General features: G+C 38.5%; 1 protein-coding gene across 1 annotated transcript in view; it reads right to left on the bottom strand.

Moving 5' to 3' along the window:
- The window catches only part of LOC141443719 (fasciclin-3-like), an 11,661-nt gene extending 1,033 nt beyond the window's left edge, over positions 1 to 10,628 (bottom strand). The window contains exons 1-9 of the mRNA XM_074109068.1: positions 10,610 to 10,628; positions 9,892 to 9,988; positions 8,539 to 8,626; positions 7,074 to 7,197; positions 5,914 to 6,036; positions 5,200 to 5,391; positions 3,847 to 4,037; positions 3,091 to 3,232; positions 347 to 460 (exon numbers count right to left, since the gene is read on the bottom strand). Of these exons, the coding sequence (XP_073965169.1) occupies positions 347 to 460; positions 3,091 to 3,232; positions 3,847 to 4,037; positions 5,200 to 5,391; positions 5,914 to 6,036; positions 7,074 to 7,197; positions 8,539 to 8,626; positions 9,892 to 9,988; positions 10,610 to 10,628 (1,090 nt within the window). The remainder of the gene's footprint in view (positions 1 to 346; positions 461 to 3,090; positions 3,233 to 3,846; positions 4,038 to 5,199; positions 5,392 to 5,913; positions 6,037 to 7,073; positions 7,198 to 8,538; positions 8,627 to 9,891; positions 9,989 to 10,609) is intronic.
- Positions 10,629 to 23,471: the final 12,843 nt, after the last annotated feature.

Genomic DNA, 23,471 nt, shown 5'->3' with positions numbered 1-23,471 from the left:
AGACGAACGTGCTGTTTAGGCGTTCCTAATAGGGATTTAATGCAGAAATCCACCCTTCTCAACTTCCACATAAAAGAACAGGTCGCATAGACAACTCTTACACCAAACGAGACATAGTTAAAAGTAAATTTTGGAAAAGTCGATCAGACGCAGCTGTTTTGCACGTGTGGTTGCAGAGTAGCAAAGAGAAACGCTGTAGTTTAGTTTTTTTGTCACGCGCCGCGGAGCCCCTAGGTTTTGTGGGTACAAAGGTAACATTGCCTTTATAGGTAATCTGGCCCTAACAGCACGCCCGTGTCTTTGCCTATTATTTATTACTAACAAGGACACAGTGTAGTGAACATACCTGCGAAGCACCACCGGTCGGTGGCTTTGGCGAAGACTGCCAGGAAGACGGCCAAAAGCAGCACCAGGACGGCCACAACTATGCCCACTATAGCGCCTGCGTCGAGCTCCACGCCTGTCACAAACAAGTTTCAGTTCACTGAACAGATTCTTCACCGAACAAATGGTTCGCCGAATTTTCGTTTAGCAGAATGTGCAGTTGATCGAATAAATAGTCTTTCAGGGATAAACAGTCAAAATCAAAGGTGACACTGACGTGATATAAAAAGTTAAGCATTAATTCGAACACCATTAATTTATAAATAATTTTAAAATAAGTCAATGTACAGTAACGTGTCACATAACGTGACGATCACGATGACAGGTTAAAGGTGTTTGAATTCATGCTTAACTTTTTACAAAATAAATTTTAAAAATCTGCATGCCTGATACACATAAGGGACACAATCAGTACAAGTTATTATCAAATTAACATCAAATACTGTTTAAATAGCATTCACGACATGACTTATTAAAATGAATGAAAACATGCAAAAAAATCTGTCTCCTATTTCTACTCTATTACTCTATTCGTCAGGATTCTAGAATCGTTCCACTTATTTAGATAGTAATTATAATGGAGAGATATGATAAATATAAATATATACACCTTATTGTTTACTTCAAAATATTAATATCTGGAGATATTGGAATCATTCTTGCATAATATATAAAAAAAAATACAAATCAAATTATGTAAATCAATAAAAAAAACAAAGTAAAGTACGACGTAACAAGAGTGGAAATGAAAAGAGGGAACGTCTTTTTTTGTATCTTTCGCGTTTTTGATGTACTACCTACTTGAACATGGCTACAATTTTTTTTCACTTAGCTTTTTCCCTTTTTACACTATTTTACGTCGTACTTTACTATTAAAATTATGTACAACTAGGTAAATACATATGTATAGGTACATATGTATTATTCATTATTTATTATGTATAGAAATTTAGTACAATAATTATCAATCGATCTTTTCCAATGCCATGCAAGCTTCATTTTCAAATATCAATTAGTTTTATAAGACCTAATTTAGTGTCTAAGCAGACTATGCCGAAGTTGCGCGACCGAAATTTCGTGGCTGATTTTATGTTCCGAATATTCGGGCGGTCATTACAGAAACTCGCGTGATTTGGTTACGCCTGTTTCATTACATTTTATATTCTTCCAAACCTTTCTTTGTTGATAGATAATTTTACTTTCGGAATTTATTATTGGTAAAAAGCTACCTCAACATTTAATGTTCAAAGTCAAAATACTTTTACTTAATTTAGGCTATCACAAGAATTAGGAGAAATTATTATGAATGTCAAAAAATCTACTCGGTGGTAGATTTAATAGAGCAGGTGTAATAATGCCGAAATTTGGTCATGTAATTTCGGCAGTGTGCTTAGACACTAAATAAGGCTTTGATTTATGGATTGTACGAAAAAATCGCAAAATGATAAAATGCATTATTTTTAAACGCAGGCTCCTAGACTATCATTCTTACACTTTCTTTTCTTACCGTACAATCTGAGCGGCAAGAACGATGCCTTGTATGCTGTCGGTAGTACATGATAACTTGTTAAACTTGAGCCAAAAGATGTATGAAATGTAAATGATGTTACATGTTTTTGTTTTGTATGTCAATAACAATTGTACAAATAAATGTGTTTTAAATGTATGACTATCCAGAATATTTCTGCAGATGATTGTCTGTCTGTTTGAACACTTTGGTATAGTTTTTTATTGGGTTTAATTTAGGATTTGAATATAGACAGTTGTATGGAAAAAAATAAAAAAATATTTACAGAAGTATTCAGTCTTACCCAATCATATTTATGCAGAAATATTTCAAATTAAATTTATGACAAAGTGATATCATTAATTATATTAAGTATTATTATTGTCTACCATAATAATGATTGTTATCACAAGTTACGTCGAAACCGAATGTTACTGATGAGTATGAATATGGTTGCATACGAGCACAGAATAAGTAATAGTATACGAGTTTGAAGATGGGTGTAAATATGAATATGTTTTATAACATAACGTGGCTTTAGCGAATAAAACCCAAAATTATAAAAAAAGTAATTTTAATGCGTGTACTACAAGGGTAACAGATTAATCTGTCATCTCCCAGGATAACAGGATCAAAGGAATTTGGGCACAAATTTGTGCCTCTGGGAGAGGACAGGTTAAAGAAGAATGACATGTATGTAGTGGCACTTTGACACTGGATGTGACAAATTCTTAAATGCCTGTAGAGTACAAATAGCAACTTTGCTGTAGATGATCCCAATGCACTCAAGCGGCTATTAGGATATGAGTATTAGCATGAATGAACATAAGTATGTATAATTATTGGGAGCGACAAAGTTCGCATACTTTTCGCTAGTCATAATGTAATGTTTGTTCGACTCATCGTTTGTCATAATTTTTTTTCCCATTGATAACTAGCTGGTAGGTTAGGTTAGGTTTGTTTTATAACTATGGATAATGTCTAACAGTGGATATTATGATGTTGATTTGGGTCTACCAGCGCTGCACGCACCGCAAACTGCTGCCTCAGGTATCGCTTCCGCGCCTCTTTGGGTTTCGTTCAGAATGAGTATGAATATGAGTGTGAGTATGCATACGAGTATGAATATGAATACGAGTTCGAATATGAGTAATAATATTAGTATAAGTAGCAGTATGAAAATGAGTATGTATATTCACCGGCGGGCTCGTCCATAGTGCTGATCCGTACTGCGAACTCCTCCTGTCCGAGGTCGTTGCGCGCGCGCAGGTAGTAGACGCGATCTACGTCCTCTTTGCTCACTCGAGCGAGCACGAGAGAGAGGTTGTAGTAGCCGCCGCCCTGGGGAAGAAAGAAACCACGTTATTTTTTTAAAATTATTAAGTTTATTCTAAATTAGGTATTATTAGCTTTATCTGCGTGGAAAACAAAAAAGGTTTGACAAAAGTTGGTAACCTAGAGTGACTTATCAGATGGATAAGCTCTGGTTACTAGTCTAGATCGTGATTTATCGGAAAGAGTCTCGACTTGGTAATTAGTCTGGGGACTTACCAGAAGGAGTCTAGAGTAAGATATGTGACTTACCGGAAGGAGTCTTGAGTGTGACTCGGTCTAGATAAACTTACCAGAAGGAGTCTTCAGTAAGATACCATGTCACTGTCCACTCGGCGCGGGGAGGGGGGTTGGCAGACGGTCACGTTCAAGCGACCTCGGCGGACAGCTTCAGATCAAACATGTTGACCTGACCGGCTTCCAAGACAGGCGCCAGTTGGTAACTAGTCTATGACTTACCACTCTTACCAGATAGTTGGTGGCTAGTCTAGGCCGTGACTTACCGGATAGAGTCTCGAGTTGGTAATTGCTCTGTTACTTACCAGAAGGAGTCTAAGTGTGACCTCTATCTAGGTGACTTACCAGATGGAGTCTTAAGTTAGAGACTAGACCAGGCGACTTACCAGGTGGATTGGCTCCAAGGCGGTCACGCTGCCATCGTCGCTGGACTGGGGGGCGACGAGTCTCTGCTCGGCCACGGTCCACTCGGCGCGGGGAGGGGGGTTGGCACGGACGGTCACGTTCAAGCGACCCTCGGCTGACAGCTTCAGACCGAACATGGTGATCTGGCCGGCTTCTAGACGCTTCGGCGGGTCTGTGGAATACAAGGAGGTTAAGTTTTCCATCCACTGCTGAACAAAGGCCTCCCACTTAGAACGCCACAATGAACGACCTGTTACCCGCAACTCTCCGATGTCGTCGTGTCTAAGGCTTTTACTAAAACTTTTTAATACGTATACATATATGTTCAAAATAAGGTACGCTTATTAATTTATGCCAACACAATATTCCTCAATATTAAGCGCATAATCAGTTCAGTTATGCGAATTAATGTCATATCAATTAATAATTATGCGAAATAACGTTGTGCCAATTTGCATTAGGAATAATTCATGATCATCATCATTCCAGCCTATAAACATTCCACCGCAAGCTTTAGGCTTCCTCTCAGAATGAGAGGGCTTGGGCAATAGTTCCCAAACGGTCCAGTGCGGATTTCCTCACGATGTTTTCCTTCACCGCCAAGCTCGTGCTTAAAACGTCGAAGCCTATTTTCACTCACAAGTCATATGACAGCCAGCCTTATTGTTTTATTTCTAACGTAGGAACTGTCATCACATTAAAATTGGTAATAGTAGATTATAGTCGTGGCCTGGAAGTAGTTAATTGCTGGCTGAGTATGAGTATTAAACGGACGAGCTGGCGAGTCCGTTTAACTAATACGAAGCCAGTAATTGTTATTCCAGCGCCGAGATTAATTATAAAGTTTTTCTCAAAATTGGCGAAGGAAAAAAACTAAATTAGAATAAACCTTTTCTCAACAAAATATATTATGACATTTAATTTTATTCCAGTAAAATTCATGCTTTCCCGCCATTTTACATTAAAAAAAACAGCAGGTGTATTTTTCCACCGAAAACACCAGAAGCTGTTTCAGATCCGATAAAAAATTGTTGGAGTTCCAACAAAATAACTGATAGCAGCCATTTGAGTTGGCTGTATACGACTTGCACTAGCCAACATTCCATGGCCGTTTTCAGTTTTAAAGTTTGAGACTCGACAATAATAAATTACGAGTCGAGCTGGCGCGCCTGCAATCTTTTTAATTTTTGCAGTGCCCTTACAGGTTTGATTCAGTATTCTATTGTTTCAAAGCAATAATGAGTTTGAGTTTAGACTTTTACGGACATTTTTGAGAAAAGCACTCTCTTGGTCGACCATACCACCCTGTAGACCCCACTACCCGCCATACTCACAGTGCACGCTTAACTGCCTGGTCGCTTCCCTCGGCCTCTGGAGTGCAGCGTGCTCGGCGCGGCACACCAGCCGTCTGCCGTCATCATCAGCAGTCAGGGTCCTCGTCACGTTCTGGCTGATGGTTTGAAGGTCGTCAGGAGTCTGCGGCGAGAGGACCGGCTGGTGGATGTTCTCTAGAAGCTGGGTGTCGTCTGAAAGAACAGTAACAGATTCCTGAGTTCAAGTTTTTAACAAGCTTTTATTTAGTTTCACCTGTCCCGTTGTCTGTCTGTCTGTCTGTAATCAAATCTTGCAAGTTAAATTTGACGAACTTCCAGTAGGTAGTCAGATTAACTTGAAATTTGGAATACTTATGTAAATCGCGTGACAATACAATAATCTAGTAGTGACATCCTTGTAGTCTAGCCAGGATCGTCTCCGCAGGACGGATCTCTTCAACGGTTAATGGCATCGACTTGAAATTTGGTATGCAAATGTAGTTTGGGTGACAATGCAAGTACAGTCAACAAAAAGTACAGTCAGAAAAACGCTTGTATTAAAAATGATTTTTTCATGGTTAGGTTATTTAAAGGTTTTAATGCAGTTTTTCTTGTTACTAAAATCGATGACAGGTTCCTAAGAACAGATCTTCGTATGTCTTATAGTTTCAGACTTTCCCATACTGACCAATCTGAATGTTACAACCTGTTGTAAAGTTGTTTTTTTAAACATACCTAGGTACCAGGTGATCTTGGCGGCAGGCCGCCCGTCGGGCACGACGCACATGGCGTCGAACCTGTCACCCTCGCGGAACACGGGCTGCTGGGGGCTCACCAGCTGCACTTCACCGGGGGCACCTGTCAAAATATACAATAGGAAAATGCATGAAATCGTCCATGTGCTTTCTCAACCTCGTATCTCCCCGAATTGTATAAACAAATCAACACTCTATCGTACTGAATATAAAGATGATTCCTAAGCAATTTAATGTGGGCAGATACGAGGTTGAGAAAGTACACGGACGAATAAAACGAACGACGTAAAAATCATCAATATCTGTTTCAAAATAAGCAAGATAGACTGAAGTTTCTATGTCTTCTAGACAAATGAAATTAAAGTATGATTGGTTTTTTGGAGTCTTTTTGTATTTTTTATTTCAACTCCAAATTCGTTACTTTTACGGGTATCCCGTGAAACCATATCGAAAATAAAAACTTAGACATGGATGTACAGAAAAACCAGAAAAAGAGACCAGCACTGGGAATCATAATTTGATTGCTTAGTAGCGACATCTCTTGTCTGGGTGAGCGGTTGGTTCCGAAAGAGTGTGACGTCTGTCGACGCCACATAGATGTCGCTAGTGCTGCTGCTTAAGTAGCAAAGTAGAAATAAGCAACCTGAGATATGTATGCATAGGAAAAATTCGTGTCTAGATTCGTGTCCAGCAGTGGTGTAGGGGTTATAGCACGCAGCACGTAATGCTGAGGACCTGGATTCGATTCCCAGTGCTGGTCTCTTTTTCTGGTTTTTCTGTGCATCCATGTCTCAGTTTGTATTTTTGATATGGTTTCACATAATATATAAGTAGCTTTAAATGTCATTGGTAGCACTTATTAGTGTTTTGCGATAGTCAGCCCTGTGTGTCTTACCCACACATTGACGCGTGTACAGACATCGTCGTGCTTATAGATTCAAGAACGAATGGCCGCCGTGTGGTATATATTCATGTAACAAGGTGCTTTGTCCCTTTCTAACAAATACAAATGTGTGACAGATAAGGACAAACGAATTTTAGCGGCATAACAAATATGAGTCGCTTGGAGTTTGTGGACGCTTGGCAAACTTCAGCAAGGGTGTAAACGTAGCATAACGTCTATTATAGTCTTATACTAACGCGCCACGAGTAGCCGCATGGTGGCTGTGACCTCTATGTTGCCGCTCTGGGGAGGCAGCACACAGCTGACATTCCCGTTCCACTCCTCGCGGATGTTTCTGATGCGGGCACCACATTCACCTTCCTGTGAACAGTTTAATAGTATGTAGAATTATGAGTATGGTCCTTGTATGGTCATTACTATGTGTGGTTTACTAAGGATTGGCAATAAAGCACTTACGAAACGCCAGCGTGGCGCGGCCAAACGCGCGTGGCGCGCTTGACAGAGCCTGAGATCTGGACGCGGGAAAAGCGATCGTCAATTGTCAGTTTGTAATTGACTGGCCCGAGTCGACAGTCTCAGGAACTGTTACGCGTTTCTTTAGCGTTTCTTTCTAGGCTTTTCCTTAAGTTATTGTGAATCGTTATGATAGTTGCATTTCTAAGATTTCAGTGAATGAGTTTCGTATTGTTTTGGTTTTATCTTGTCCGCAATTAGTGGACTTTTGTTAGTTCTTCAAAATAGTTTCATTCTCTGCCCGAATCCCACTTGTTATGCCCACATTGATCATGTCAGGGTCGGATCCCGGCCCTCTAAGTCCTATCATACGACAAGTATATTAGTATTTAGTTTAGACGACCAGATGGCCTAGTGGTTAGAGAACCTGGCTACGAAGCTTGAGGTCCCGGGTACGATTCCCGTGTCGGGGCAGATGTTTATATGAAAAATACGAATGTTTGTTCTCGGGTCTTGGGTGTTTAATATGTATTTAAGTATGTATCTATCTATATAATTATATGTATCCGTTGCTTAGTACCCATAACACAAGCTTTGCTAAGCTTGTGTGAATTGTCCCGTGATATTTATTTATTTATTATTCCCCCAGTCTTTGTATCGAAACTTGCTTTGTATCGAAATTAAAAACTGAGCTGATTTTTGGGGATTCCCGCGGGAATTTTGTATCCCGGAATTTCTGTTCTACTGCTGGTCTAATGATTTTCGCGTGCGAAGCCCCGAGTAAAACTAGTTATTGCTTAAATAAGTGCTAAGCGTGTCACACACTAAGCAGATACGATAAGATATCTGTATCTGAACGCATATCTATCTGTCAATATCGCTCCCTATACACACAGCGCAGATAACTTACATTTTATCGTGAAGTATCTGTGGGCACCGACATATATCGAAAGATGGCAAAGATATTATCTGCGTATATAAATTGATCCGTGTATAATATCTGCCGATATAAATATGGTATAGTATTTTATCTGCAGATAGATACAGGTTGATGTGAGAGCCCCGCTCTAGAAGAGATAAACACGAAAACATCCTGTATTATTTGAAGTATTTAGACTGAATGTATCGTCTCGTATATTATCGTATCTGCGTAGTGTGTGATAGTTTCAGATCATTAAGTTATTACACGCAGATAAAATATTATCGTATCTGCGTAGTGTGTGACACGCTTTACAATGTTGTGCTTACCCGCAGTCCTCTGCCGGCGTATACAACGTTATCCCCCGGGTTCACCTGGTTCTCTCGCAGTATGTAAGAGAAACCACCCACAGTCATCCTGAAACAGGAAACAAATACATGTAAAAAAAACCCATTAATATTATTAATGCGAAAGTTTATAAGTCTGTTTGTTTTTAACCCCCGACGCAAAAAGAGGGGTGTTATAAGTTTGACCGCTATGTGTGTCTGTGGCACCGTAGCTCTTAAACGGGTGGACCGATTTGAATGCGGTTTTTATTATTTGGAAGCAGGCTTTCTAGCGATGGCTCTTAGATATGTTTTATCAAAATCGGTTCAGCCGTTTTTGAGATATTGAACTTTAAAGTGGCAATGTCGGGGGTTTTCCAACTTTTTACCAGACTGCGAAGAAGGAAGGTTATTGTTAGTTAGGTTATTACCTCATTACGTCAAAACTGTTGAATGGATTTAGATAAAATTGGGTACACAGTTATTTTGAGTCGGGGAAAGAGATAAGATAGTTTTTATCCCGAAGAATTGCATAGTTCCCGCCCGCGGGATAGCGATAAACGAAATCCCGGGTAACGGCCAGTTAATATTAAAAAAAAACCTTTATTATGGGACATGTTGAAGTTAGGTGTCAGCTAAGCTAAGTCAAAAATACAAACTGAAATATAGATGCATAGAAAAACCAGAAAAATAAGACCAGCGCTGGGAATCGAACCCAGGTCCTCGGCATTCCGTGCCACGTGCTACACACACACTGGACAGTGATACAGACAGACACGAATTTCTCCTATGCACCACATATCTCAGCTTGTTTGTTTTCTTATTTAGTCACTTAAGCAGCGGCACTAGCGACATCTATGCTGTAGCCCTCATCGAGAAACTTTCAGCACCCCATTGGAACTAACCGCTCACCCGGACAAGAGATGTCGTTATTAGCTAAGCTAAGCTTATGAAAGCTTTAGAGCTAAGTCGCATCGAAATGGGAAAAATATGGGAAAAAAACGATTTTCCCATCTCGTAACCAGATTTGGTATTTGGCAAAATATTCCCATTTGGTGGCTAGCTACAAGATGGGAAATAATTCCAAATTGGTAACTAGCAACATGATGGGAAATAGTTCCCAATTACTACCTAGCTACAAGATGGGGAATCGTTCCCATGTGGTAGCTAGCTACAAGACGGAAAAAAAATACCATTTGGTAGCCAGCTACAAGATGGGAAAATCTGAAAGATGGGAAAGCAATATTCCCATTCCGTAGCTAGCTAGGCTGTTAGGGTGTCTAAGGTTTTCAGTCACTTAATTAACACCTTGTACAGATATGAGTTTATGTAATTAATCAGAATTTGCTGGCTTACCGGCAACTATCAATCGGGTACCCCACTTTGCAGAGCACGTTCACCTCTCCCCCCACGGGCCGCACTTCGATTCTGGGTGTGATTTCTACATGTTGGCCTGCAAAAGAGATACTTGGTTAAAATTTGATGGACATGGACCAACAGCCTTAAGGTCTGAAGTACCTACGTTACGTTTATAAGGAAAAATACAGACTGACCCCTACAATATAATACAATACGAAACTCTTTATTGAAATAGTAAGCGATAATGAAAACAGATACACAGAGAAAAAAAATACAAGGTAAGCAATAGGCGGCCTTATCGCTTAAGAGCGATCTCTTCCAGGCAACCTTTTTACCTACCTAAGCGGTGAACAGAAATATTTTTTACAAGCATTTATTTAGTTTCACCTGTTGTCTGTCTGTCTGTAGTCAAATCTTGCAAGTTAAATTTGACAATCTTCCAGTTGTCAGATTGACTTGAAATTTGGTATGCAAATAAACTACAATTGCAGGGTGACAATGCAAGTACAGTCAACAAAAGTACAGTCAGCAAAAAAAGCTTGTATTAAAAATGAAATTTTTATGATTACGTTTTTTTTTCTTACTCCGTAGTTCCGTACCTATCAACTTCTAGACTAAAAACTTATACATGGCAATCAAATCAAATATGAAATCAGTCAGGATTTATGACTTGTTTCAGTCAATGTGTAATGGAAAGAATTTGCTCGTCGTTTACGAGGCAACTCAACAAACATATCTTCAGTAAGCCATTCAAAACGTCTAAAGTTTAGCAACTCAGTAGAGCTTAGCTAGAATGCCTTTAACATAGCTATGTAGCGTATCTGGAGCAGTTGTAGCCGGTCCAGTGCGGCGATAACCGGCTCAAAGCGGTCCGGGCTGGATCAAAGTGGATCGTTGGACGCGGGGGGTTAGGAATGTCATCGTGTGTGGATATAGATAGGGAGGGGGTGAGGAATCACGACGGATACCTATACACCGTGTATTTATTGATCTCCTTTAGCTTCGGCAGATGGCTCATAAACTACCTGGTCAACTTTTGTAGAAGTGAAAAAATATTTTTAGTTTTTTTTTTTATCATACGTAAGTATAATAACTTTACAGTAATTTTTAAGTAAAGGCTAAAATATAAAATTTACAAAGTTGACGAGCGACATTGACGTGACACATCACATAAGAGAGAGATCATAAAAAGTCAGTTTTTTAACCTTCTTTTGTTGTGTTTAAGTTAACGGAAATCAAAAATAACACGGTGTAGAACGTTAATGTTATGTTTTTTTAGGTTAATTGTTCCCGATGGCACGCACAAATGAATTCGTACACGAAATCGCGGGAAACAGCTGGTTTGATAAAATATAAAATATTAAAAATGGCTCGTAGCAAAATTTCGAAAATCAAAATTTCTAAGTATCTACGATATTTCTAAAAACAAAACTGCGAAAATCAAAATTTAAAATGTACAAAATTCGTAAAGATACATGTTTGTGGTTCAGTTAACCTACGTTTAAAATATCTAATGTAGGTACAAACAAAATCGCTAGTCCAAGATAATTCTAACGACATTTAGTAGGTATTTCGTTCAGTTGACTTTAGCAAATATAACGTGACAAAGTCGACGGAGCTCCGCTGAGCCGAGCTTCTGTATCTGTGTAGTTTGGGCCTTCAGCCCCGATGCAGTACTAACCATAACCTAACCTATTTACCTAAACATAACAATCTACATATATCCAGTCAAGAACTATAATTTTTATCGTGTGATCTTAGTACCTATTTGTAGTGTTTTTCAAAGAATTGTCACTAGGCTTTTTGTATGTAATCGTATCGAATTTCAAAGTCATGTCATTAGATATTTTGTACAAAGGAATATCGATTTTCGAAAAGAAAGTCATTCGATTTATTGTGCATTAGGACCAGCATTTTTAGGAATCTCGTAGGTACATTACATTATTAATTTAGATTTTCGGAGATTTGAAAATTGATATCATGTAAAAGACAGGAAATAAAAAAACAGTTCCTAAAAAAAATTATTCAGCATTTTCGCCATGATGGTTAGCACCAATTCAAGATAATAATTCATTCCACTTCGAAAAACTTTATAATCGATGGATTTGCAAATTTGGAACGCAGCCAAACGTTTAATAACTGGCTGCTAGCTGTCAAAGGGCATAGCTGATCGCCATTAAAGTTTTGTTCTTTATTGCAAAATGGCCGACAGACTAACTTTTTAACGGCTTAGTTTTAATGCACGATAAAAACTAATCGAGAAAATCGTGACGCGTTGAATAGACACGTTTTGTAGTTGTTTCATTATTATTTAACTTTATTTTAGAGTAGGTATAAATATTTCGAGTACTGTTTTACAATACGGCTACTAATTTAAAGCTGTATAGTTCACGGTGGATGCAGGCCGGCTTCTAGCCGAAGCAAGGAGAGGTCTACGGGAGAGGCCTATGTCCAACAGTGGCCTAAGGAAAGCTACAAATAATTCTTATAATAAATAAATAAATATCATTAGGACACTTGACATCAGTCCCAAACTAAGCAAAGCTTGCACTATGGATACTAGGCAACGCATAAATATAGTTATATAGATAAATACTCGAGAACAAACATTCGTATTATTCATACAAAAATCTGCCCCGGCCTGGAATCGAACCCAGGACCTCAAGCTTCGTAGTCAGGTTCTCTAACCACCACTTAGCCATCCGGTCGTCATCCTAACAATATTTTAACCTAATTTAAATCATTTTGAACCTATTTCATTATTAACGATTGAAACAGATTGATTAACGCAAACGCACGACTTCTTCAATTTGTGCCGCCAGAAGCCGGCTAATAGAAAAATACGACGCCTCCTTGGAACAGCGCGACCATGGAGTAGGCGACTTTGCTAATATAAATGTTCTGAACTTTTTGGTTTCTTTGCGGGTCAAAAAGTACATGACAGCACAGCGGAAATTTGCACATATTTACTATGACTCAAGAAAACAGATACGGGATACTTTTTATCCCAGAAAATTGCATAGTTACAAGTGTACTTATTATAAATAAAATAAATAAATAAATAAATATCACGGACAATTCACACCAATTGACCTAGTCCAAAGTAAGCTTAGCAAAGCTTGTGTTATGGATACTAAGCAACGGATAAATATAATTATATAGATATAGATACATACTTAAATACATATTAAACACCCAAGACCCGAGAACAAACATTCGTATTTTTCATACAAATATCTGCCCCGACACGGGAATCGAACCCGGGACCTCAAGCTTCGTAGTCAGGTTCTCTAACCACTAGGCCATCTGGTCGTTATAGTCAAGGAATTTAATGCATGGGCCACCATGGAAACTTTTCAAAGGAAAAGTCATTACGACTTTCCTTGTTCATTAATACGATGTCACTATATGACGTTTACTGTGAAATGGTTCCATGGTGGGTGGCCAAAGAATTAAACTTGACTGTACGGTCAAGTTTAATTCCTTAGCCTTAAATTTAATTAACCTGCGATATTCGTAGTTTCAGCAACTCAAATTTCATCCACATCTTGGTTATTTGGTCCGATTGACTAGAAATTTGGATGGCAATGCATACCTATACAGAAAAAAAAGAACAAGTCTAGTCTGTTAACTAACTGAAAAACAGCGTTGCGGCTTGCCGTAACATTAAGTTGAGTGGGGCCCACTATACTCATCAACATCATCATCATCAGCCGGTAGACGTCCACTGCTAAATAAAGGCCTTTTTTTATTTTTTTTTATTTGACTGGATGGCAAACGAGCAAATGGGTCTCCTGATGGTAAGAGATCACCACCGCCCATAAACATCTGCAACACCAGGGGTACTGCAGACGCGTTGCCAACCTTGAGGCCTAAGATGGGATACCTCACGTGCCAGTAATTTCACCGGCTGTCTTACTCTCCACGCCGAAACACAACAGTGCAAGCACTGCTGCTTCACGGCAGGATTAGCGAGCAAGATGGTGGTAGCAATCCGGGCGGACCTTGCACAAGGTCCTACCACCTGCCAAGGGCCTCCCGCTTAGAACGCCACAATAAACGACCACTCGCCACTTGCATCCACCGGTTTCCCGCAACTCTCACGACGTCGTCAGTCCACCTGGTGGGAGGCCTGCCAACGCTTCGTCTTCCGGTTACACTTTATACTATTCGATGTTATTTTTTATTCTTTCCATCTAATGTATTTTTATGTGTAACGAATATGTGTAACTAAATGTTTCTCGCTCCCTCTCTCTATAACTTAGTTTAAACGTCGGAACCCATTCAAAAACGTGACCAGTTCAAAAAATCTCACTAAAAGGTTCCGACTGTTGAATTGTTTAAGTTTAATTAGACACACTTGCTTTTCCTTTTAAGTTTTTTAAGTCAGTCGGGTTTAAATCTTTTTTTTAATGAAGTCTCCACTCCCCTGTCCGCCTGTCCGTCGGTATATTAGAAGATATTATCCGTCGTGGCGTCACCGGGCAATTGCCACTAACTAGTACAACCTCTGGTTAGTCACGAATTAAACGTTACCCAACACGGGGCCTTGGGAAGGAGTGGGAAGCGACACGGCAAAGCGTGGGACGCTCCAGTGCTTTAAGGAGCACTTCCTAGATCCCAGGTTCTAATGTCTTCATCATATCAGCCATAGGACGTCCACTGTAGGACATGTCTCCCCCATAGACCTTCAGTTGCTTCGGTTGGAGTGACCTGTATCCACCGTGAACCCGCGGTTTCAACCATGTCATCGTTTATTTTTCTGGGTGCTAAGAATCCCCGGCAGACGCCCGGCTTCCAAAATAAAGTACTATTATATATGTATACTTAAATTATTCAAATTAATCAATCACAATGACAAGTAAAAGGCTGACGGACGGACAGACAGACATGGCGAAACTATAAGGGTTCCGGAGCCAAAATGGCAAAAACGGAACCCTTGTAGTTTCGTCAAGTCCGTCTGTCTGTCTGTCCGTCCGTATGTCACAGGCATTTTACTCGAAAACTACAAGATATATATCAATGAAATTTGGAGTACAGATGTGTTGTCAAAGCCGCTATTTAGTTTTGTAGCTACATTTTAAAAATAAATATTTATAGGGGGGCACTCCATACACGTAACAGAAATAAAAAAAAATTAACTCGCTTCAACGTGTGGCACATAGTTCGCAAGCTCTTTTGAAAAGATAGTAAGGTTTCTCAAAAACTTTTTTGATTAAGTGAAGATTTCCGGAAATAATCGCTCCCAAAGTAGCAAATATTGTGTCCCCCCCCTCTATCTTGTAAACCGTTTGTCCAAAAAATATGCAAAAAATATAAGAAGGTAACGCTTAATAAATACTTTCAACGAAAATTGGTTTCAACATGATCGGATATACCGTTTTTGAGTTATTGCCGAAAAACTGCGCTTCTCAACAAAAGGACGCAAGTGCCGTGAAGATACGCTCTTTTTCTGGTAATAGATGTAGTAAGTGTTTTAATTGTGTTATAACGCACATAATATTACTTGTTTCTTTCGTAATGGCTACGGAACCCTATCTTGGGCGTGTCCGACACGCTCTTGGCCGGTTTTGCTATTTTGGCTACGTCACCCTAAAAGCGCGGTAGCATGAAAAATATGAACGTTTTACTGCACCTATAGCTTTTAAGCACTCTCGAATTGATTCAAAACATATAACATTTAAGATAGTGTCCTAGCAGTAACTGCGCGCCGCAAGCGCAACAGGGGAACCCTTTTAGGATTATCCTTTAAGCCTAGATCAAGACTTAGATTAAGCCTTTGGTTTGTCGAAGATTGCTATAAAACTGTTGGGTCCGAGTCAGAGCTATTGCTAATATCGATTTGAAAGGAAATATAGGTATTGTTGGATTGTTATAGAAATAAATTTACTAGCTTTTTCCCGCGGCTCTGCCCGCGTGGTATTCGGTTATCGCGCGCTGTTCCCTCGGGAACTGCGCATTTTTCCGGGATAAAAAGTAGCCTATGTCACTCTCGTCTCTATGCCAAAAATCACGTCGATCCGTCGCTCCGTTACGGCGTGAAAGACGGACAAACTGAAATACAGATTCGCAATTATAATATTAAGTATGGATTCAGTCAGTCCGTTAGATTATTAGAAAATATTGGGGGGGGGGGGGGTGACGTCGTGCTAAAGTTTTTTTTACGTGAAAGCGAGTTTCCTTCTGATATCGAAAATACAAACTGAAATACAGATGCGCAGAAAAATAAGACCAGCGCTGGGAATCGAACCCATTCCGTGCTGCGTGCTATACCGCTACACCACCGCCGGTCTTATTTTTCTGGTTTTTCTGTGCATCTGTATTTTAGTTTGTATTTTTCGATATGGGTTTAACGGGATGACCGTAAAAGTAACAAAAATTTGGAATTGAAATAAAAAATAAGTATACAAAAAGATTCCAAAAACCAATCTTAATTTTCTTCTGGTGTTTTTTAACCCTCGACGCAAAAATGTGTGTGTATGTGTGTGTCTGTTGTGGCACCGTAGCACTTAAACGGGTGGACCGACTTGAATGCGGTTTTTTTGAAATCGGGTAAGCCGTTTTTGAGATATTACACTTTGAAATGACAATATTCTAAGTTTTTTAGATTATACAATAAATAATTGTTTTATTCGGGAAAAAATAACTAAAATTTAACCATGTGACCCGCCTGGCTATAAATCTGGATCCGCCCTTAATCAGGTCGGTTACTTGTATCTTATTTCTATCAATCAAAATTATTTCGTCTTGCGTCCTAGGGAGTAACGATAACTATAATATACCTTTCAGTATGATTGCTAGGGTGGTGTAATAACAAATTTTCTCCCCCTCATGGGATGAGGTCAGTAATATGATTGCCTTTGCAACGATATTCAGAAAGTTCGGGAATTTAATTTACATAATACGTTGCGATGTTTTTGGAATACATTGTATCTAAAATACTCATGAAGTGTAACCCTAAAAACCGGCCAAGAGCGTGTCGGACACGCCCGAAATAGGGTTCCATAGCCATTACGAAAAAAAAGTAATATTTTTCTAAGGATATCGTATTTTGTACGGAATATTCCAAGTTTAGGTATATTTTATACCTTAGGCTGCTATTTATTCTTAAACTACTAATAAATCTCAAGAAAACTTAACCGTTATAATTTAGACAGACAGACAGACAAACATGGCGAAAAATAAAGCATGGCGATAAGGGTTCCGTTTTTGCCATTTTGGCTAGAACCCTAAAAAGGAGTCTTCCAGCTAAATAGTTCCTCTATTTATACAGAATTTTTAGTGCAAGCAAAGACACGTGCAAAACCACAGCTTTTATTGAGTGTCAAATTCTGAACATGCCACAAAGGGTGCTCGAATTTATTAACTACAGGGTGCTCTGATTAGCAATTATAGCCCCTCCACCCTCCACCGGGGGGTGAATACATTAGGGGTCTCTTCAATATTTTATTACGCATTTTTATGACACTGGTATTTGGAAATGACAAATTTTATTTATTGTTTTCTTGGAGATGTTAAAATAAGTGTTTTTTGTCTTTGTCATTTGTATTAATAAATGAGGAATAATATAAATAAATATCACGGGACAATTCACACCAATTAACCTAGTCCCAAAGTAAGCTTAGCAAAGCTTGTGTTATGGGTACTGAGCAACGGATAAATATAATTATATAGATAGATACATACTTAAATACATATTAAACACCCAAGACCCGAGAACAAACATTCGTATTTTTCATACAAATATCTGCCCCGACACGGTAACCGAACCCGGGACCTCAAGCTTCGTAGTCAGGTTCTCTAACCACTAGGCCATCTGGTCGTCTAATATGACATGTTTGTTCTCTTTTGTGCTAAAATTTAGTTTAGATTTTGTATTTTCCTTTGTATTTTTTATTTAGAAGCGGCTAAAAACAAAAGTATGCAAATACAGTGGTCTAGGTCTAAGTCTAAGGGGCTATTTCACCACCCATTGATTAATTTTAATCGTCGGAAAAATGTGATGCCGTCTCCGTCTATTCGACCAAAACAAACAGAGACGGCATCACATTTATCCGTCAAATAAATTTATTTAATCAATTGATGGGTAAACAGGGGGTTAGTCTAGCTAGGTACCTATACGACTTTGTCCCGTTCGAAATAAAATCGAAATACATTTGAAAGGAAATAAATACATTATGTAAAATTGTAAATAAATGAATTTATATTTTTATTTGACAATTAAAGGTCCACGAACACGAATACATAATAAGTCTTCAAAATAGTCTATGACCCTATGGCTCATAAAAGCATACTTATAGATGCTTTTAAATTGCTTTGAAATTCATAATACTATAGTTCAATGACCTTTTTGACAGTTGACTTTTGAAATTTAGGATTGCTAACCACTATTTTGAATAAATACAGTATTACCAACATTACATTGAAATTATTTCGCAACATTTTTATTCAGTTACTAATCAATAATCGTTCAAAAATAAAATTTAGCAATAATCCATAATGTTTTGTAAACAAAGAATATTATATTTTACTAGGTACCTAATGTTTAGTCCTAAATTGAGCATTTTCTATTCACTTCAAGTGTTTGTCATAAAGTATTAAAAGTGATCGCGCCACTAGCCAGTTAGCGCGAATAAAAAAAAAACTAACCATAAACTAAAAAATTAGGTATGTCAAAATTCATTCCCGGAAGTGGCGGGAAACGTAATCCGCTACATTTATAATTTCTCATACCGTGTTGAAGGTGTCAGATGTGTGTAGAAATGGAATTCTTTAGCCTGATGATGATGATTTAAAAGTAAGAAGTCGTAGAAAAAGTATCGTATAAGTACAAACAACGTTGCATAACTTGCAGAGCTACTACGAAACTCGAAACTCGTACCGTCCCTCTCGCTCTCTTATTAAATAGTATAAGTGTCAGAGGGACCGCACGACACGAACTTTGTAGTAGACCTGCTCACTGTTGGTCTTAAAATGCTCGTGGCGTCTTCCCCTGCGGCTTATATCGCTACCCGAGCCAACTCGCGTTTTAAGACCTCACTTATACAACAGTTGCATAAAATACTTTAGAATGTTGCATGTTGTTGGAACTAAAATTCCAGGATTTCTACACAGAACTTTTGTACCTCTAAAGATCCGATGATAATTGTTGTTTGATATGTAAATATCATTGTAAAGATATCAATAGGGCTTATTAGGCAAAGCTCTGCGCAGGGGGCGACACTAGCGCAAACCGCCATGACAACGTCAGTTCTCTTTATATTTTGTCGCCATGACAGATCATGACCAAAGAGTACCTAATAGATATCATGATATTATAAGTAACAAAATAAATGATATTTACTGTGAAATTTTAGACAAATTTTTGTCTAAAAATAAAATAAAATTATAAATGTAGTTTTTTTTTTATGTTCATTCTTGTTTCAATGTTTTATTACATGTAGTGAACTGTCATATCTTAGCTTACTGTATCTCATCATGTAATTATTTCATGTATTTATTGTTTAGTCTAACCTAGTGTATCGTATCCTCATTTCAGATAGTAACTGGTAGTTATCCCACCGAAAACTGGCTGATTATCAAACAAGTCGTCCACCTACCTACCGTGTCTCTGTCAACCTCGACACTGGCAGAATCATCAAAAAATTGATGGAGCCACTTTTCCTAAATTTGAATTGAATTGAATTGAAATGATATTTACATTGATAGTAGCGTTAGAGTTATATTTCCAAAAATTTAACTGACATAATATGATATTACGGCATCCTACGGACATTTAAGATACTCTAAAAACATAAACCAATGGTATGTGCTAATGCTGCACTCTGACGGGATAAAACTGCAGTAACATTCCCTATTCTTTTAAGGCCCACTTGCAATAAACACATAAATCTCGATTTAGCGTTAAGCTCAGTTTAGTAGTGTCAAATTGTATGGAACTGTCAAGCTTAAGCCTGGATTAACTACTAAATCTAGATTTAGCCTGCAAGACGGCCTAAATCAGCGAAGTCAACAACGTCGCGTATTCTTAATACATTGAATTTGGCTCTCATTTTACAAGCGGGTCCAACTTCCTGCAATGAGGGCTATCGCGTATGAATTCGCCGCTAGAGGCGCTAGTGTAGCGTGAGGTCTCCGAAATGTCAAATCTTATAGTTTTTGGGTGAGCTACGCGGGTTTATTTAAAATTAGAATAATTTTGTGAATATTTTGCAATATCTGAAATGAATTATGGCAAATATGCGTTCCGGGACAATGAATGTCTGTGTTTTGAGACAGTTTTGTCTTTCGGAAACCTTTGTCCTCCCTTTTTTCCGAACAAAACGGGGACTATGCAACACTGTGGTTGCTTGATATTTTTATGGTACGGTTTTATGGTGTATTAAATATGATTTTAATCTAGTTTGTTTTCACGCCCGTAATAACAGACTTTGAAAGCCATACCTACTTAAAAACCTCACGCAACGGTGCGCCATCTAGTGACACAAAAAACGATAGCCCTCATTGGATTGACTTGAAATTTGGTATTTATGTAAATGGCATGACAATACAATAATGTGGTAGTGACATCCTGGTGGTCCGGCCAGGATCGTCTCCGCAGGACGGAACTCTTCAACGGTTAATGGCATCGACTTGAAATTTGGTATGCAAATGTAGTTTGTGTGTCAGTCAATACAAGTACAGTCAGCCAAAAAAAAGCTTTTATTAAAAATGAAATTATTACCTAAAACTTATTACATTTATATGTTTGATGGGATATCATTTGCAAACATAGCTACATGTTATTACAAGCATGTTAAAAATGACAATGTTTCTTGTAAATACGGTAGTGAGAAAATTTTATAAATGTCCTCGTGGACCCAAAGCATTTTAATCATTAAAAAACAGCCATAATATTAATAAAAATAAGTATGTCCTTGACAAAAAACACACGCACAACCTCATATTTTTTTCTCTATTCAAATAAGTACCAAATCGAATGCACCCTTAACACAGATCGCATCACTAAATCATTCACCCATTCATTTCATTCGTTCGTTCATTTGTCCGAATGAGTGTCAATCCGAAGTGCGCAACGTGGTTACCCTAACGACCGGCTACTGGATCGGGTGACCATGTGTAAAGAAAAAAAATGGGACATTCTCATTTCTGACCTACGTATAAAAAAAACAAGTTTTGATTTTTACAAGTTTTTATTTGTCTTGTCGTGTTAGGGTCAAGTCTTGGGGCTCGAATTTGAGCTATTTGGTAAGGATAATTATGAAGGTTGAATGTTTATCCGTTGCTTAATTCAGTACCCGTAGTTCAAGCTCCAAACTTGAAGTCTCTAGCTCTATTTGTCAGTTAGTCTGGCAACCATTTTATAAGTATTAAATAGTCATTAGCTTTCAGTTTAATCATTAATCAAGTGTCAATAAAGTTCAATTGAGTTAATGGACGGAAGAATGAATTTTACTGATGATCTTTTGTCATTATACCAAATTTAAAGTACTTTTTTTATCAATTAGTAGTTATAGGCGACGATACTGCAATACCCCACAGTCAAAAATGGCTAATACCACGTAACCTACAAAAAATAGCAAATTGATATTTCACCGGCTAGCCACAAACTCTGTTATTTCGTCAAGATTTTTCAATTTGGCTGCTTTCTAAACAAATGCAAAAAAATTGCTCAGTTTCTTTCATTATCCCATTTTAGAACCAAATGGTGGGCACCCCAGCAACCCCTAACAAACAACACGCGTCCGTCTGTCTGTGGCCGCAGGATTAGTGACGACCAATTATGAACCCTCGTTATTGCCGTAACACCCTCTGCGCAGTCGGGTAAGAAGCGAGACTTGTTTGAAGGGTTCTACACGTGTTTGGTATTTTTAAAGTTGTTGGTGTTTTGTCATGTATTTCGATTTAATTCTTTATTTTAGGCATAACACATATTATGTTAGTAATAAAGTTACACACTTATATAAACCAAGTTTTAGTAGCTATGAATAACCAACCGACCGAGAAATATTAAAAAACGCGCGGTGTCATTTCAAAGTGTAATATCTAAAAACCGTTGAATCGATTTTAATGAAACACAGCTAAAAACCACCGTTAAGAAACTTGACTTAACATTAAAAAACATAATGAAATCGGTCCTTCCGTTTGAGAGCTGAGCAACGATGTCACTGACAGATATTGGCACTATACTTAAAACGCCCCTCTTTTTGCGTCGGGGGTTAACATTTTTATTATTCCAGCAATCCAGGTTTTACTGTGAAGTAAAGATGTATTATTAAATGTTTTTCCATCATATTTTGTCGGATAAGTTTTGTATTTATCTTTCTTTTCCAATTAGTTTCAGTAAACTTCAGTAAGCTAGTTGAGATAGCAAGATAAATACAAACTTTTCCGACAAAATACGATGGCAAAACATTATTCAATACATCTGTACCAAACACACACAAACTATCGGCGATTCCATCCCAGCCTATATACGTCCCACTGCTGGGCACAGGCCTCCTCTCAGAACAAGAGGGCTTGGGCCATAGTTCCCACGCGGGCCCAGTGCGGATTGGGAACTTCGCACGCACCATTAAATCGCTTCGCAGGTTTGTGCAGGTTTCCTCACGATGTTTTCCTTCACCGCAAAGCCCGTGGTAAATTTCAAATGTAATTCCGCACATGAATTTCGAAAAACTCAGAGGTGCGAGCCGGGGTTCGAACCCACGACCCTCTGCTTGAGAGGCGATAGGTCAAACCACTAGGCCACCACGGCTTCGGCTATCGGCGATTACGGTACCCCAATACTTCAAAAGACATCTGTATGCCTATTCAAGTAGCTCTTGTCAATCGCTTTTGTAATTTTGACAACTGCGGTTGGGGTTGCCAGGATTAGCAAACAAATACCGAATTGGAGTAACTTAGAATATCAACACAGTTTTTGTCACGGCCTCGATCATGAATATTATACGAACCTATTGTGTTCTATTGGTGTGTGGCAACTTTGTCAATCCAAGGATTATCAATAGAAAAAAACTTTAATTAAACCTTTTCTATTTTATTTTTATTTTACTAACCATATGTATGCCTAAATGTTAATTTGCAAAGTAGGCTGCAAATGGCTATTTTTAACCACCGACGCAAAAAGAGGGGTGTTGTAAGTTAGACCGCTATGTGTGTCTGTGTGTGTGTCTATCTGTGGCACCGTAGCTCTTAAATGGGAGGGCCGATTCGAATGCTGTTTTTTTATTTGAAAGCAGGTTTCCTAGCGATAGTTCTTAGATATGTTTCATCAAAATCGGTTGAGCCGTTATCGAGATTTTGAACTTTGAAGCGACAAAATCGGGGGTTTTCCAACTTTTTGTTGCTTGGTTTATACATGTCACTTTAATACTACCAGCGCTTTCGGAAAGACCGTCATTGCCAAGAAGAATGCGCCGCAAGAAACTTGGCATGAGTATATGTATATTGCAGCATATGTATATCCCAGATGCTATGTCGTTAGCAGATATGATAATCGTCCGTATCAGGCGTATACACAGACGCTATCTCATTTAGGTCATCTATATCTAGTAATTGGCTATCGGCGCTTAGCT

This window comes from Choristoneura fumiferana, chromosome 28, assembly GCF_025370935.1.
Source record: "Choristoneura fumiferana chromosome 28, NRCan_CFum_1, whole genome shotgun sequence".
NCBI lineage: Eukaryota > Metazoa > Arthropoda > Insecta > Lepidoptera > Tortricidae > Choristoneura > Choristoneura fumiferana.
The sequence above is the reverse complement of the archived record's forward strand: the minus strand, read 5'-3'. Positions and strand labels throughout refer to the sequence as shown.